The sequence below is a fragment of the Theobroma cacao genome, chromosome 10, assembly GCF_000208745.1.
Source record: "Theobroma cacao cultivar B97-61/B2 chromosome 10, Criollo_cocoa_genome_V2, whole genome shotgun sequence".
NCBI classification, from domain to species: domain Eukaryota; kingdom Viridiplantae; phylum Streptophyta; class Magnoliopsida; order Malvales; family Malvaceae; genus Theobroma; species Theobroma cacao.
Window position 1 is genome coordinate 9586403 of NC_030859.1, and position 12800 is coordinate 9599202.

The following is a 12800-nucleotide window of genomic DNA, read 5'->3' on the forward strand; positions in this document are numbered from 1 at the left end:
GATTTAAATGGGCTGATTTTCCTTTAAAATAATATTAAATCATAAAAAAGTGCCATGTATCACTTTCCATTGGCTCGTTTTAAAATTTCATCCTTTAAACTTCAATTTTTCACCACTTAAAATACCATAGTTATTCATACCAAAAATAAATAAATTCTATGATTTTGACAAGTTTTGGGTGGTGAAAATTATGGTTTTACCCCGGGGTGACAAAATTACCGTTTTGCCCCTATGTTTCAAAAATTGCCGGAATTGAAATTTTTCACTTCCTATCATTAAATTATACTCCAAATAATTAATCTTGGTCAAAAATTTCACTCCATGATCAAATTATTATCTTAGGTGGTAAAATGACGATTTTGCCCCTAAACATCAAAATTTTCAATTTTTCCCCAAATGAACCCTCGAACTCCGAACAATCATTTTTAGTCATTCCTGGATTGTAAAATATTAAATTTCATCCTACGATTCCTATTTGAACTAGTTCGAGGTTAAATCAACTCGAGTGTATCATTAGGTACAATAGCAAGTTTCGTCTATTCTTAGGGGATTTCCTAGCATAATAACATGCTACTCAGTGCATGTATGTCATGACATGTGTTTATAGGGTCAGGTTTTACATAATGTAAATATATAAATATATATATATATATAAGTTAAGCATCTCATGCTAGTAAAATATAAATCTATGTTTCCTAAACATAAAATAAATATTTAGCCATAGGTCCAAAACCAAAAACATCTCATCTTGACAATCATGCCATGAAAACATTCAATGTTCTAAAATTATTTATTGTTCCACAATCTAATCTAGGTCAACAAGCTTGATCACCATCAACTAAAGTTGTCCCCTTCATAATCCTATTCTTCATTACTCGTTGTCATTTGTTCCTTCAATATATCATACATATTAAAACCATTAATAAAAAGTAAGGTATCATATACCGAGTAGTGAAAAATAAATCATCATATGATTCATACCTGATGTGGAAGCTTCCTTTTGTTTCTTCTTTTCAATGGATTCAAGATAATCCTTGCAATTGCACCTCCAATGCCCTAGTTTGCCGCAGAAATGGCATTTGTCATTGTCTTTATCCTTTTTCACTCCTCCAGTAGACTTTATAACTTTTGAAGTTGATGCCTTTTCATCCTTGTCTTTCTTAGAAAATTTTTTTTTTCTTATTTTTATTTTTCTTAGAAGAGACAAGATGAACTTAAGGCTTCTCCTTCTCAATGGTGTTCTCAACCTGTGTGAGCATATTCAATAAGCCCGAAAAGGGTTACCTCAATCTTGTTCATGTTGAAGTTCAACGCAAACTGTGAATAGCTCTCTAGTAACAAAGAAAGTACAAGGTATATGCTCAAATCATGATCCATAACCCAACCCAACTGCTCAAGTTGAGTGATATATCTTATCATCTTAAGCACATGAGGCCTTATTGAGCTTCCTTCAGACATCTTACATTGGAACAATTCTCTTGAAATGTTGAATCTCTCTGTGCGACTTTCTTTATAGAACATTTCTCTAAGGTTTAGGATAATATATAGAGCATCCATAGCTTCATGTTGCTTTTGAAGATTTGGAGCCATACTAGCCAACATTACACATGTGGCTTGATCGAGATCATCCATATAAACTCTATAAGCTTCTTTTTCCTCATTTGTAGCATCATCGCTAGGTTCCTCAGGAGCAGGACCATCTAGGACATAAGCCTTTTTCTCTTGTTTCGAGACAATCTTGATATTATGAAACCAATCAATGAAATTTGGGCCTATCAACTTGTTTGCATCAAATATGCTTCTAAGTGACAAACTATTCGCCATGATAGATTTATATCCTATATAAATCAACATAAATGATTATTAGTCATTAACACAAATTATATAATCATAAACACAAGGTTTTAGAATCTTATATGATTATTCTTAATATTTTATCAAAATAATAGCCATCCTCTACTATTCTAGAAATTTAACTTTTAAACTTCTTACTGAGCTAGGACCCTTTTCATCCCCCCATGACCTTGAGCGACTCAACAAGCCATAATGAAACTAATTAGGTAGGTAACTTAACTATAAGACCTTGATCTTTATAGACTCATAGCTAGAAGTAGACATGATATCACAAACTAAGGGTAATTTCGTCATTTCTTTAGTGAGCCCCTAGAAGTATGCTTTCAAATATTATTAAGGTCTAAGTAGGCCTAAGGCATAAATGAATGATGAAAATAAGGATAAAATGATGAAGGAAATAGAAATAACCATGATTTCCATAGTAGGGGCAAAATGGTCATTTTTCATTTGGAGTCAAAATTTTTAAGTTTTCTTGAACCGGAGCATTTTTAAACTACTATGGACTTTGTCTCAGTGTCAAAGAAGTAAAAAGATTGCACAAAGGATTGGAGGAAGACAAGCCAACTTGTTAAGGGCATTTTCATAATTTAAGTAAAGTTTGGATAAGCTTTAGCTATAAATATCATTTCTTCTAGAAACTTCTTCATTTCTCCAGCAGCTTCTTCTTCTTCATCCTCCCATCTCACGTTTCTTTCATTCTCCATGGAAGCTTGTTTTGAAACCTCCATAACTTCTTTCAAGTTAGCTCTAATTTTCATGCTTTTGTGCACTCTTTCATAGAACCTTTTGTGCTCTTTCACTCTCTCACTTTTAAACCCTTGACAAGTCTTACTTCCATACTTCCTCTCACTAGCTAGGTGTTTTAGAGAAAGAGAGAGGGAGCTTCTATAATAGCTTGAAAATTTTTGGAAAGAAATTCACTTATAAAGCTACCAAGGTGATTTATGAAGTAGAGTTGATTTTAAGTGTTTTGTAGTTGAAGTTGTTTATTCATTTTAAAGTGATTAGGATAGTGAAAATAGATAGCCACTTAATGGCAATTGGAAGCTAGTTAGGAGATAGCTTTTAGAAATTATAGTTATGTGAATTGAGTTAAGTGTGATGCTATTGTGATGATAGGTTCCAACAAAGCCCCACCACACCATTTGGACCATTAGAGGAAGTTTGAGTAATGTAAATATTTAACAAATACTAGTGAGTGAACTTGCATTTCAAAAATGTTTTGGGGAGTGTCCACATGTTTAAATAAATCATTTGAAAGTTTCATTTGTTTATGCTTCAAAAATATACTTGGGGAACAAGCCTTTTGATGAAATGTTTCTATTTTGTGAATTATGCAATATGAATAGTTCATGTGTTGTCACATTATATTGATATGTGCATTATGCTTTGGATGCTCCTTTTGTGTGATAATGATGACCCAGCTATGTGCAGTGTAGGAGTGCACATGAGTTGATGATGACCCGGCTATGTGCGAGTAGGGAGTGCACATAAGTCGATGATGACCCATCTATGTGCAGTGTGGGAGGGCACATGAGCTGATGATGACCCGGCTATGTGCGAGTAGGGAGTGCACATGAGCTGAGTGTGGCGGAATGGTATGCATGATGATGTATGTATATATATAAATGTTATAAAAAGTTTATGAAAATATTTATGATTGTGTTGTATGTTGGCATTGTTAATTGTTCCCAAATTGCTTTTCATTTCAGCAAGAAAATGGCTTTTGATGTAACAAGACCCCTTTAACTAAGTTGCTTTATTTCTCACTGTAGCGAGAATGTCACGACCCAAAAATCCCATCGAGCCCGTGACAATCTCTGCAATGTCCCGATAGACATTCATTACCCGAAATGTCAATCGAAACCTCGCAAGACTTAACATCAGTTTTTCTCGCTTCCCCTATGAGTATTAGTCACTAAAATTATGTTTTGAGATATTATAAACTATTTCCAAATCAAAACAATAGAAAAACATTTTTTTTTCTCATAGGGGCGTTTTGGTCATTTTTTCTCAAAATCTCAAAATCCTCTAAAAATGTAGTATACGAGTACAAAACACATAATTCATAATCAAAAATAAGTTTAAACATCTAAAACCTTCATTTAAAATGAAATTATGATTATTTGGATATAATAAAAAATAAAAGAAATATTCAATAAAATATTTTATTTTTTTATAAAATAATATTTTTAGAGTTATACGTAAATAATTTTTACGGCGTAAAAGCAAAATAAATTCATACATACTGTAATACAATAAGCCAGAGTATTTAATTTAATTTACAATAACCAGTGGGCTCCCGAATAACTAAAAGTAAGAAAGACTGTGAACCTACAGTTTGGAGGACGCAAATCCAACTGTAGCCCTCAACGAAATGAGCTATCTACTGACTATCCTGAGCCTAAAATGGGTGGAAAAGAGGGTGCTCAGATTATATAATCCCAGTGAGTAAACAAATACCATCTAAAATATCTAAAGCTGAGTAAATGGAGACAGATAAAATAGTTTAACATACTGTAATTCATCACCTTTCAACTCATTTCAACCAAATAAAATCAATTCATATAAATCGAGTAATCAACATGGCTTATGAATTTCTTAAAACTTTGGCTCCTGCCAAAATCATTCTCATACTCAGTTATTAGGGATACTTTGATCTAGGGCTATCCCAACCAAGTCCGCCAAGGTTGTTAAAAAGTTATGTACGCATAAATCATGTTTTTATTTTGAAAACATAACCGCTCCTTGGCGTTGGCTGAGTTCACCATCACGTGGTGGTTTGACGTGAAGTGAACTCTAAAGTGTTAACCTTAGAAGTTATCCATCCGCGCCTCTCATACTGAGGTATGAATATAATAGGGTTACCGTGCCCCTCTAATAGGCTGGTCCACGAAACCCATCCACTGCAGCGATAAATTTATAACCCACCAATTTAATAAAATTTGCGATAGCATGACATGGCAATTATTTTATTTTATAGCCTCTCAAGGCAAATTAGTAGTTCATACATTATCAACACATTTACCAAATCAACCATTCATGTCAATATTATCATAAGCCTTTCAATTCAAACCATGATTTATAACACAACAATTTAGTCTCCAATTACTCTATTTTCAAAACCATCTTTTAATTTCAAGACAATTTTATAAGATCATTTTCATTTAATCACATTTTGCTTATAAAACATAAAGATTTGCCATTTAAACTCATTTTCCATAAAATCACAAAATCGGATAAAAACCACTTTAGATAATTAAGACGATAGTAAGGTTACTCACTGTATCAGAAGTTTGAAATACTCTTATTCTCAGTCCTTTGATACAACATCTTTACCCTTGTTAGAGGGCTCAACACCTATATACAATACACGACACATAATTCAATATACTGTGTCATACCATTATAAATCTATTTCAGGCTCTTTACTAATGCATGAAATGGAATGCAAATTGTTTGAATTATCAACTAAGCACGATGTTATACACAAATTCAATTGTGTACCTAAATTAAACGGTATTGACCTAATTCGATCTATCACTCGATTAATTGGCCAATATGTCCAATTTAACTCCAAGTAATTCCATATTCTCCCAATACTCAAAATCATCAAACACAAATTAAATAACTTGAAATATGGCAAAAATCATCCACACATTTTCTCTTGGGAATTTCGGCCATAGTGGGTGCATCAATACTATGATTTTTCCTACTTGATTTTCTCACCGTAATTCATCATTTCCTAACCAATTCACTTGAAATAAAATCAATATCATCATCCACACTCTACATGGAAAATTCGGCCAATGATGGGTGATGGGAGAAAATGAATTTTTCTTGCTTGATTTTCATGCTACACATCACTAACTAACCAAAACCACTAAAATACATTGAAATTTAACTAAATCAAGCATCAAAATCTCTCTCTAAGTGTTCGGCCAGCAAGGGATTCATCATGCTTTCATGTGATTCAACCATGGAAAATAAGAAAAAAATGCTTAAGAAAGATAGATCTCAAACTTAATCGAAAAAATCTTACTTTTTTTCACTTGTTTCCTTGAATTTTCACACTTTTCCCTTGAATTTCTCCACCTAGGGTTTGTTCTTGCTTTGGCCTGCCATAATGAAGAGAAATGGGCTGATTTTGTGCTAATTTATAAGGAAAATAATAAATGGATGAGATTTTGACACATGTCACCATTCCATTGATCCATGTGTCATACTTAGCCATTAAGCAATCTCTCTCCACCACTTAAATTTTCTTAATTATCCATGATAATATTGGGTAAAATCCATGTGCTGGACAAGTGTTGGGTGGTGTAAAATTACAATTTTGCCCATGGGCAGCAAAATGACTATTTTGCCCTTTATGCTCGAAAAAATGTCAGAACTAAAATTCTTCACTTCTCAAACTCAAATTATACTCCAAATGATCAATCTTAGTCAAAAATTTCATCCAACACTCACATATTAACCTCGGGTGGGAAAATGACCATTTTGCCCCTAGGTCATGAAAATTCCAATTTGACTCCAAATCGGTCCTCGAACTCCAAATCACCATTTTAATTTATTATGGGGTTTTAAAATTCTCAATTTCATCTTAAAATCTCTATTTGGTCAGGTTCGAGGCTTAATTCAACTTAATTGTATCATTTGGTACATTGTCGTCCTTTAACGATTTTCGAGGTACCCAAGTAAGCAAACATGCATTCTTATGTAAGAATGGCATAATAAACATATTGTAGAGCTAGGCTTGACAGAGAAACTCTAGGATTCGAGGGGGTTACATAGCCTGGTTCTCGCTGCAGCGAGAAACTCTCGGGTGGTTCCAAGATTTTGGTGTAGTGTTTTAAATTTGACAAATATTTTGGCCACCTTCCGATCAGAACTGGGCAAATTGATAAACAGAAAAGTTGTAGCCCAGCCTCTTAGCTTTCTAATTACCAAAAAATCATATCAATTGGACTTTTGTAGTGGGAGTTATGCTTGAAAACTCGAAGCATATGTAGACCAAGACTGCCTTTCATTGCAGCGAGAAAACCCTCTATTTGCTTGTTTTGCTTGGTCATTGCTGAAATTTTCATTCTATTCAACTTTATGGTTCATCATGAATCTTGTAACATTAAGGGATTAAACATTCAAAGTTTGAAATGAGGGGTTTTAACCCAAAAAAATTTGACTAAACTACATGGTTTATCGTAAGTGCATCGTGTTTTCTAAAACATTCCTTGTCATTGCTTGTTCCCTTCTTATGTTCACTCACTGAGTTTTATACTCACGTTTTTTTTAAAACTTCATGTTTTTAGATTCAGAGGCAGTTGGGACCTAGATTGAGTGTCCACGTATGCTCGTCTTCTTGGTAGGTACTATGGCATCTCAGTAGCGGTACCTTCACTTAAAGTCACTCCGCTGACAGTTGAGAGTCTTTTGTCTATGTACACGTATATGTAATGTAAACTACTAAGAGTCATGTTATAAATGAAGTATGAATATATTGGATTAATGATGATGCCTTTATGAGACGGCAATGAATGATAGTACTTTGAGATAATACAAATATGAATATTCAATTGCTATAAAATATTACTGAAACATTTACCGTTGAGAATTACAACACATGGTTTTAAAGATGATGGATGGAATGAGGAACAGGATCTCATAAAGAGGCTTGCTTGGGCCTAGTGGGCTATGCCCATTGAGCCCATGCGCCTGTCATGGCTCGGGATTTGGGTTGTGACATTAACTTACCAATTGTATCTTATACAACTCCTAGATTAGTTAGGTGACAACCCCTTGTCTAAACGTATCATATACATTTTGCCTAACTATGCCTCTAATACTATGCGGTCATTTGTGACACATCCGAACAATATAGTACTAGTTGAGTAAGGCCCACCAATAACTCAAACGTATTCGTGTAAAAGTTTGGCCTTAAGTAACTCAACAAGCCTCCAATTAAAAGAGCAGCATGGTTATCTTGTTATATGGTGGAAGGTAACTTTTTGACTCAATGTTTTAATGAGGGATTTTATTTATTAATTCATTAATTAAGGTCTCATTGATTTGGCATTGTTGACATACATAGGATTTGTCACATTTCATATATATCATATATATAAACTAAAAATAAATCTATCTCATGCCAACTACTAGGATGATTATGGACTTTACTAATTCTAATTTCCTTGAGCCATTAAGGAAATTAGTTGGTCAAATTCCTAGGGGATTCACACAAACATCATCTTCAAGCTTTTCTTGTAATCTCCTTGAATCTCCATGGCTCCTTTGGGTCTCCATCTTCAAGTTACAAAAATTTTTCTATCTAACCCTAGTTTTACACTTTGATGTAACTAATTACATTTTATAATCAAGAATCCTCGAGTTACATTCGAGAAGAGTTAGGCGACAAAAGAATTTCACAAACCAAAGAAAATAGAGATAAGGCAGGGTGCACAAACCCTATTTTAAAATAAATACCATAAAAAATAAATTTAACCATCCATGACCTAATCTTTTAAGGTCTAAGTCCATAATCATCCTCATGCTTTATAATCATAATCAAAAGCATAGAAGTAAATGCAAGCTCAATATCAGTTGGTGATCTTGTGTGTTATTTGAGAAAAGCATCAATTAATTCACTGAAAGTGCTAGACTCAAATTATTTGGTATTGTTTTATTTTAATTTAGTGTTTAAGAAATTCTTCTTTTCAAAACACTTAAAGTAAACATTTTACTCCTTGTTTCTTATTAGAAATTCATTGAAATAAAACTTTCCTTTTTAAGACTTTCCATTTTAATTCTTTCCATAATTAAAACTCCTTTTAATCTTGAAAACTTCTTTATTTTAGGTAAACTTCCTAAAATATATCTAAGATAATATTTTTAATTTCTAACATTTAGAACATGGATTAGTTTCCTAAATTTTATGTTGTTCAAGTTACCTAAATGGTGACTTAACAAATTTTTGGAAACTTCTAGTCAAACCAAAATTTTAAGGAAAGTTCAATGCTATCACATAACTTTAGAAACTTCTTTTGAAGAAGGAAACTATTTCCTATGAATTTCCCAAATTAAAATACTATCCTTAATTTTAGGAATTTCTTTTAATGTAGGAAACAATTTCCTATTTTTTTATGAATCACCCAAAATTAAAATTTTATCCTTAGTTTTAGGAATTACTTTTAAAGTAGGAAACAATTTCCTATTTTTTATGGATCACCTTAAATTAAAATAGATGGTATTTAAGTGCTCTTAAAACTCCATAAATCATGAGTCAAACTCATGAAAAAGCTGCTAAAAATTTCCAGCAAGTGTGTTTAACAGTTAAACACAAAATTCATGAAGAATTAAGCTACCAAAACCGATCATAGCTATCCAAAATTTTCTATATTGAATCTTTGTTGTTTTGGAACTCGAAAACATGATTTTTATGAACCCTTTTCATACTAAATCAAGTCTAGTTGAAACATGCAGTAATTTAATTTGATAAAACTAATTTTTTAACAATTAAAAGCTATTTATAACACTTACCCAATAGTAGTAAAAAAATATGATTGGCACATTAGTCCACAAAACACCTCAAAACTATTCGATTTAACTTGGCTTCGCAAGCCTTTTAATCCATTCATTAATTCTTCAACTAAACATGATTTTAAACCTTTTAAAACATGTTTTAATTAATTAATTATATGCTGTCCAGATTTGAATTAAAATAGAAAAACAAATTTTAAAGAAAGCCTTTAAAATAGATATACACCAAATCAACACACTAATCAATCCTATTAATCATAACCAAGAATCAAGCATGCTTATTACATAAAAACATCAAACAAAGGCTCTGATACCGCTGTTGGGATTCGACCTCATGCTCAAACATGAAAATAATCAATAAATTAATTATAACGCAACAGAATAATAAACTAGTATTAAATCAGAGAAACAGGCGAATCCTATAGGATCAATATTTGTATTTTTCATGTAACTTTCTAATTAATTATGAACACTTATGAGTTTAAGAGTTACATACCTTACTCTAGATATTGTAATCAAGAGCCAATTAAATCAAAATATTTGCTTCTTCACCTTTAAGATTTGTCAAATCTTCAGCCACCTAAGTGTTTGGCCTCAACAGTAATCCACACAGTGACTAAATTAGACCTTCTCCAAGTTAGGATTTTTACTTGTGCTAGCCAATTTTGTTTTTAAAACAAAAGATCAAAAGTTATTGCCGAATCTTATTTTTGTTAGCCAAAAAAAACTATTTTTCTTTTCTTATTTTATGAAACGACTGAGAAGTGGCTTGAGGCTTAGAGTTTTTAGTTTGCTAATATAACATATTTATATAGCCAAACTAAGTTGTAACTCTAAATATGAACAGTTGTATTTTAATTTAATTAAGTCTCTAAAAACTCAATTGATTTTTCACTTTATTTTGGACTCTTTTAATTAAGTCCAACTTAATTAATTATCCTTATTTAATCCCAATCATGTCACTTAATGTGTGAGACCCATTAGGCTTCTAACATGTTGGCAATAAATATAAATCATAATCAAATATCAATTTGATAATTAATTTATATTTATAGAATATGAGCGACATCTAGCAATACATCATAACCACCCAAATGTTTAAGAGTCAATTAAAGAATTTGACAAAGCCCTTCAGTGATAAGCCTCTCAATGCAATACGGTCCTTTCATCATATATCTCAAATATGTAAAAAGTATGGCTCGGTGTCTACTTATGACATTCCATATTAGTTCTCATAATTCAAGACTAACCTTATGAATTTAAGAAACTAACTTTCCTCAAATTCATCATGCTTTGGCCAAAGACTTTATACAAGTTAATCAAGAATTGAGAACAAGTGAGATACATCCCTTCATATCACTTGGGGTGATGAATCCTCTCTTGACCACTCATTCACCTTCGCATACTTCATGGAATACTCAAAAACAACCTGTTTAGGCATCTGGTCGCCTCCAAACCCATAAGGGTGAAATCAAAGTATGTCATTCCCCATACAAGATGACCTAGTGTCTCAAGTCCGAGGACTAGTTGCACGACTATCACATGAGAACATTTTTCATAGACATTTAAGTGAAATATCAAATGGAGTTCTCATAGCAGGTCATGTTCAATGAACTTGTTCTTTAACAAGCACCTACATGTTATCCTCAAGTATCCAATATACTTCAATCTATGAGATCGATTGCTTATTTCCCAAGTAAGGAGGCTTAACATGTACCTGTTTCTGAGCATAGTCAATGCCCTATCTTGACAATACAATGACTAGGAACAATTTTAGGAACATGGCTTTGATGCATAGTGATCTCATAATTGTAACAACTTTACAATTCTCTTGCAAGGCTTTTATGTTCCATGGGCTTCATCCAATTTGTAATGACTGCTCCTCGATCGCTACCGGTGCCCGAGTCTCACGAGAGAACCCACCAAGTCTCGAATAAGCCTTATTCGAAACCTTTATGTAACAATGAATCCATTCCACCGATCTATTTAATTTCTTGAACCATGCATCCTTTACGTAACATAACTTGAACAATAACTATGATAAAACAACTCAACTTTTATTCAACATGATTGTAAAAGTAAATCAAGGTGTTTAATATTCAATCATATATTTACACTAACACTATTTACAATCAAAGTGGTTTACAATTGACTCGACCTTTAGCAGTGGAGTGACTAAAAAAAAAGTGCTACAAGATGCCTTGACCTTTCTGCAATAGACAACATGTGTCGATGAACACACACTAGGTTAAACATTATCTGCAAAAGGGAAATAAAGGGGTGAGTCTCACAGACTTAGTGATCATTGGCTTCATGAGCAGGGAGTTGATGGGAAACAAGCTTAATGTGTCACGACCCGGAACCTCCCTCGGGCCCATGACAACCGTCGCCACGTCCCAATTGACACTCATTACCCGAAATGCCAATCAGAACCCCGCAAGGCTTACATATCAGTTTCTTGCCTTTTCTGTGAGCAATCGTGTTTAAACATTCCATTTTAAACAATCTCTAGTAGTTTCCTGCTCAAGTAAATCAAAAGACAAAAATATTTTAAAAGGATTTATAGATAAATATCACTATTCAAAATATTGATTAAAATATAGTATTTTTTTATATAAAACAATATTTATAGAAACATGTGTAAGAAATCTTTTGTAACGTGTAAGTAAAATAAATTCACACATACAAAAATTTACAAAGTTATAATGTACAATAATGGTTACAATGACAAGTGGCCCAAAATACACCCAGTATTTGTGCTAGAAACCTACTGTCTGTGTGGTAGAGATGTCAACTAGAATCCTCGACAAAATAGGGTATCTACAAGCTACCACAGACCTGAAATGTTTGGAAAGGAGGTGGGTGAGATTTTGCAATCCCAATGAGTAAACAGACATTATCATAAATATCTAAAGGCAAGTAACAGAGAGGCAAGTTTAAACAACAAATCACAAACCATTTCATAATATTTTCAATTTATTTCTTAAACCATAAAATATTTGTAATTTACCAAAACAGTTGTTAAGGCTTATGTCTTTTATAAAAGAAAACAAGGCTCAAGCCAAAACTAATCCTCGGGGATACCTTGGTCGAGGCATCTAACCGAGTCCACCAAGGTTGTTATAACATTTACATGTGAAACACATTTTTATTTTTAAAACAAGTCGTTCCTTGGCGTTGGCCGAGTTACACATTCACGTGGGGGTTCGACGTGAAGTGAGCTCTAATACTACCCTGGGAGTTACCCTCCTCGCCTCTACAACTGGAGTAACTATATAATCGGGTTTACCGTGTCCCTCTAATAGGCAGTCCACGGAAACCCGTCACTGCAGTGACTAACCCACCAATTTTAATAAAATTTCGACAGTATAACGTGGCTTTTATTTATTTATCCAGCCTGCATAGTAAAAACA

At 33.0% G+C, this 12800-nt stretch overlaps 1 protein-coding gene across 1 annotated transcript; it reads right to left on the minus strand.

The window, feature by feature from the left end:
- LOC108663610 lies at window positions 1243-1824 on the minus strand. The gene has a single exon (XM_018128826.1). The coding sequence runs from the start codon at window positions 1822-1824 to the stop codon at window positions 1243-1245; it is 582 nt and encodes a 193-aa protein (XP_017984315.1).

Excerpts from the sequence above, each read along its gene's own strand:
- LOC108663610 (XM_018128826.1), bottom strand. The coding sequence starts at position 1,824 with ATGGCGAATAGTTTGTCACTTAGAAGCATATTTGATGCAAACAAGTTG.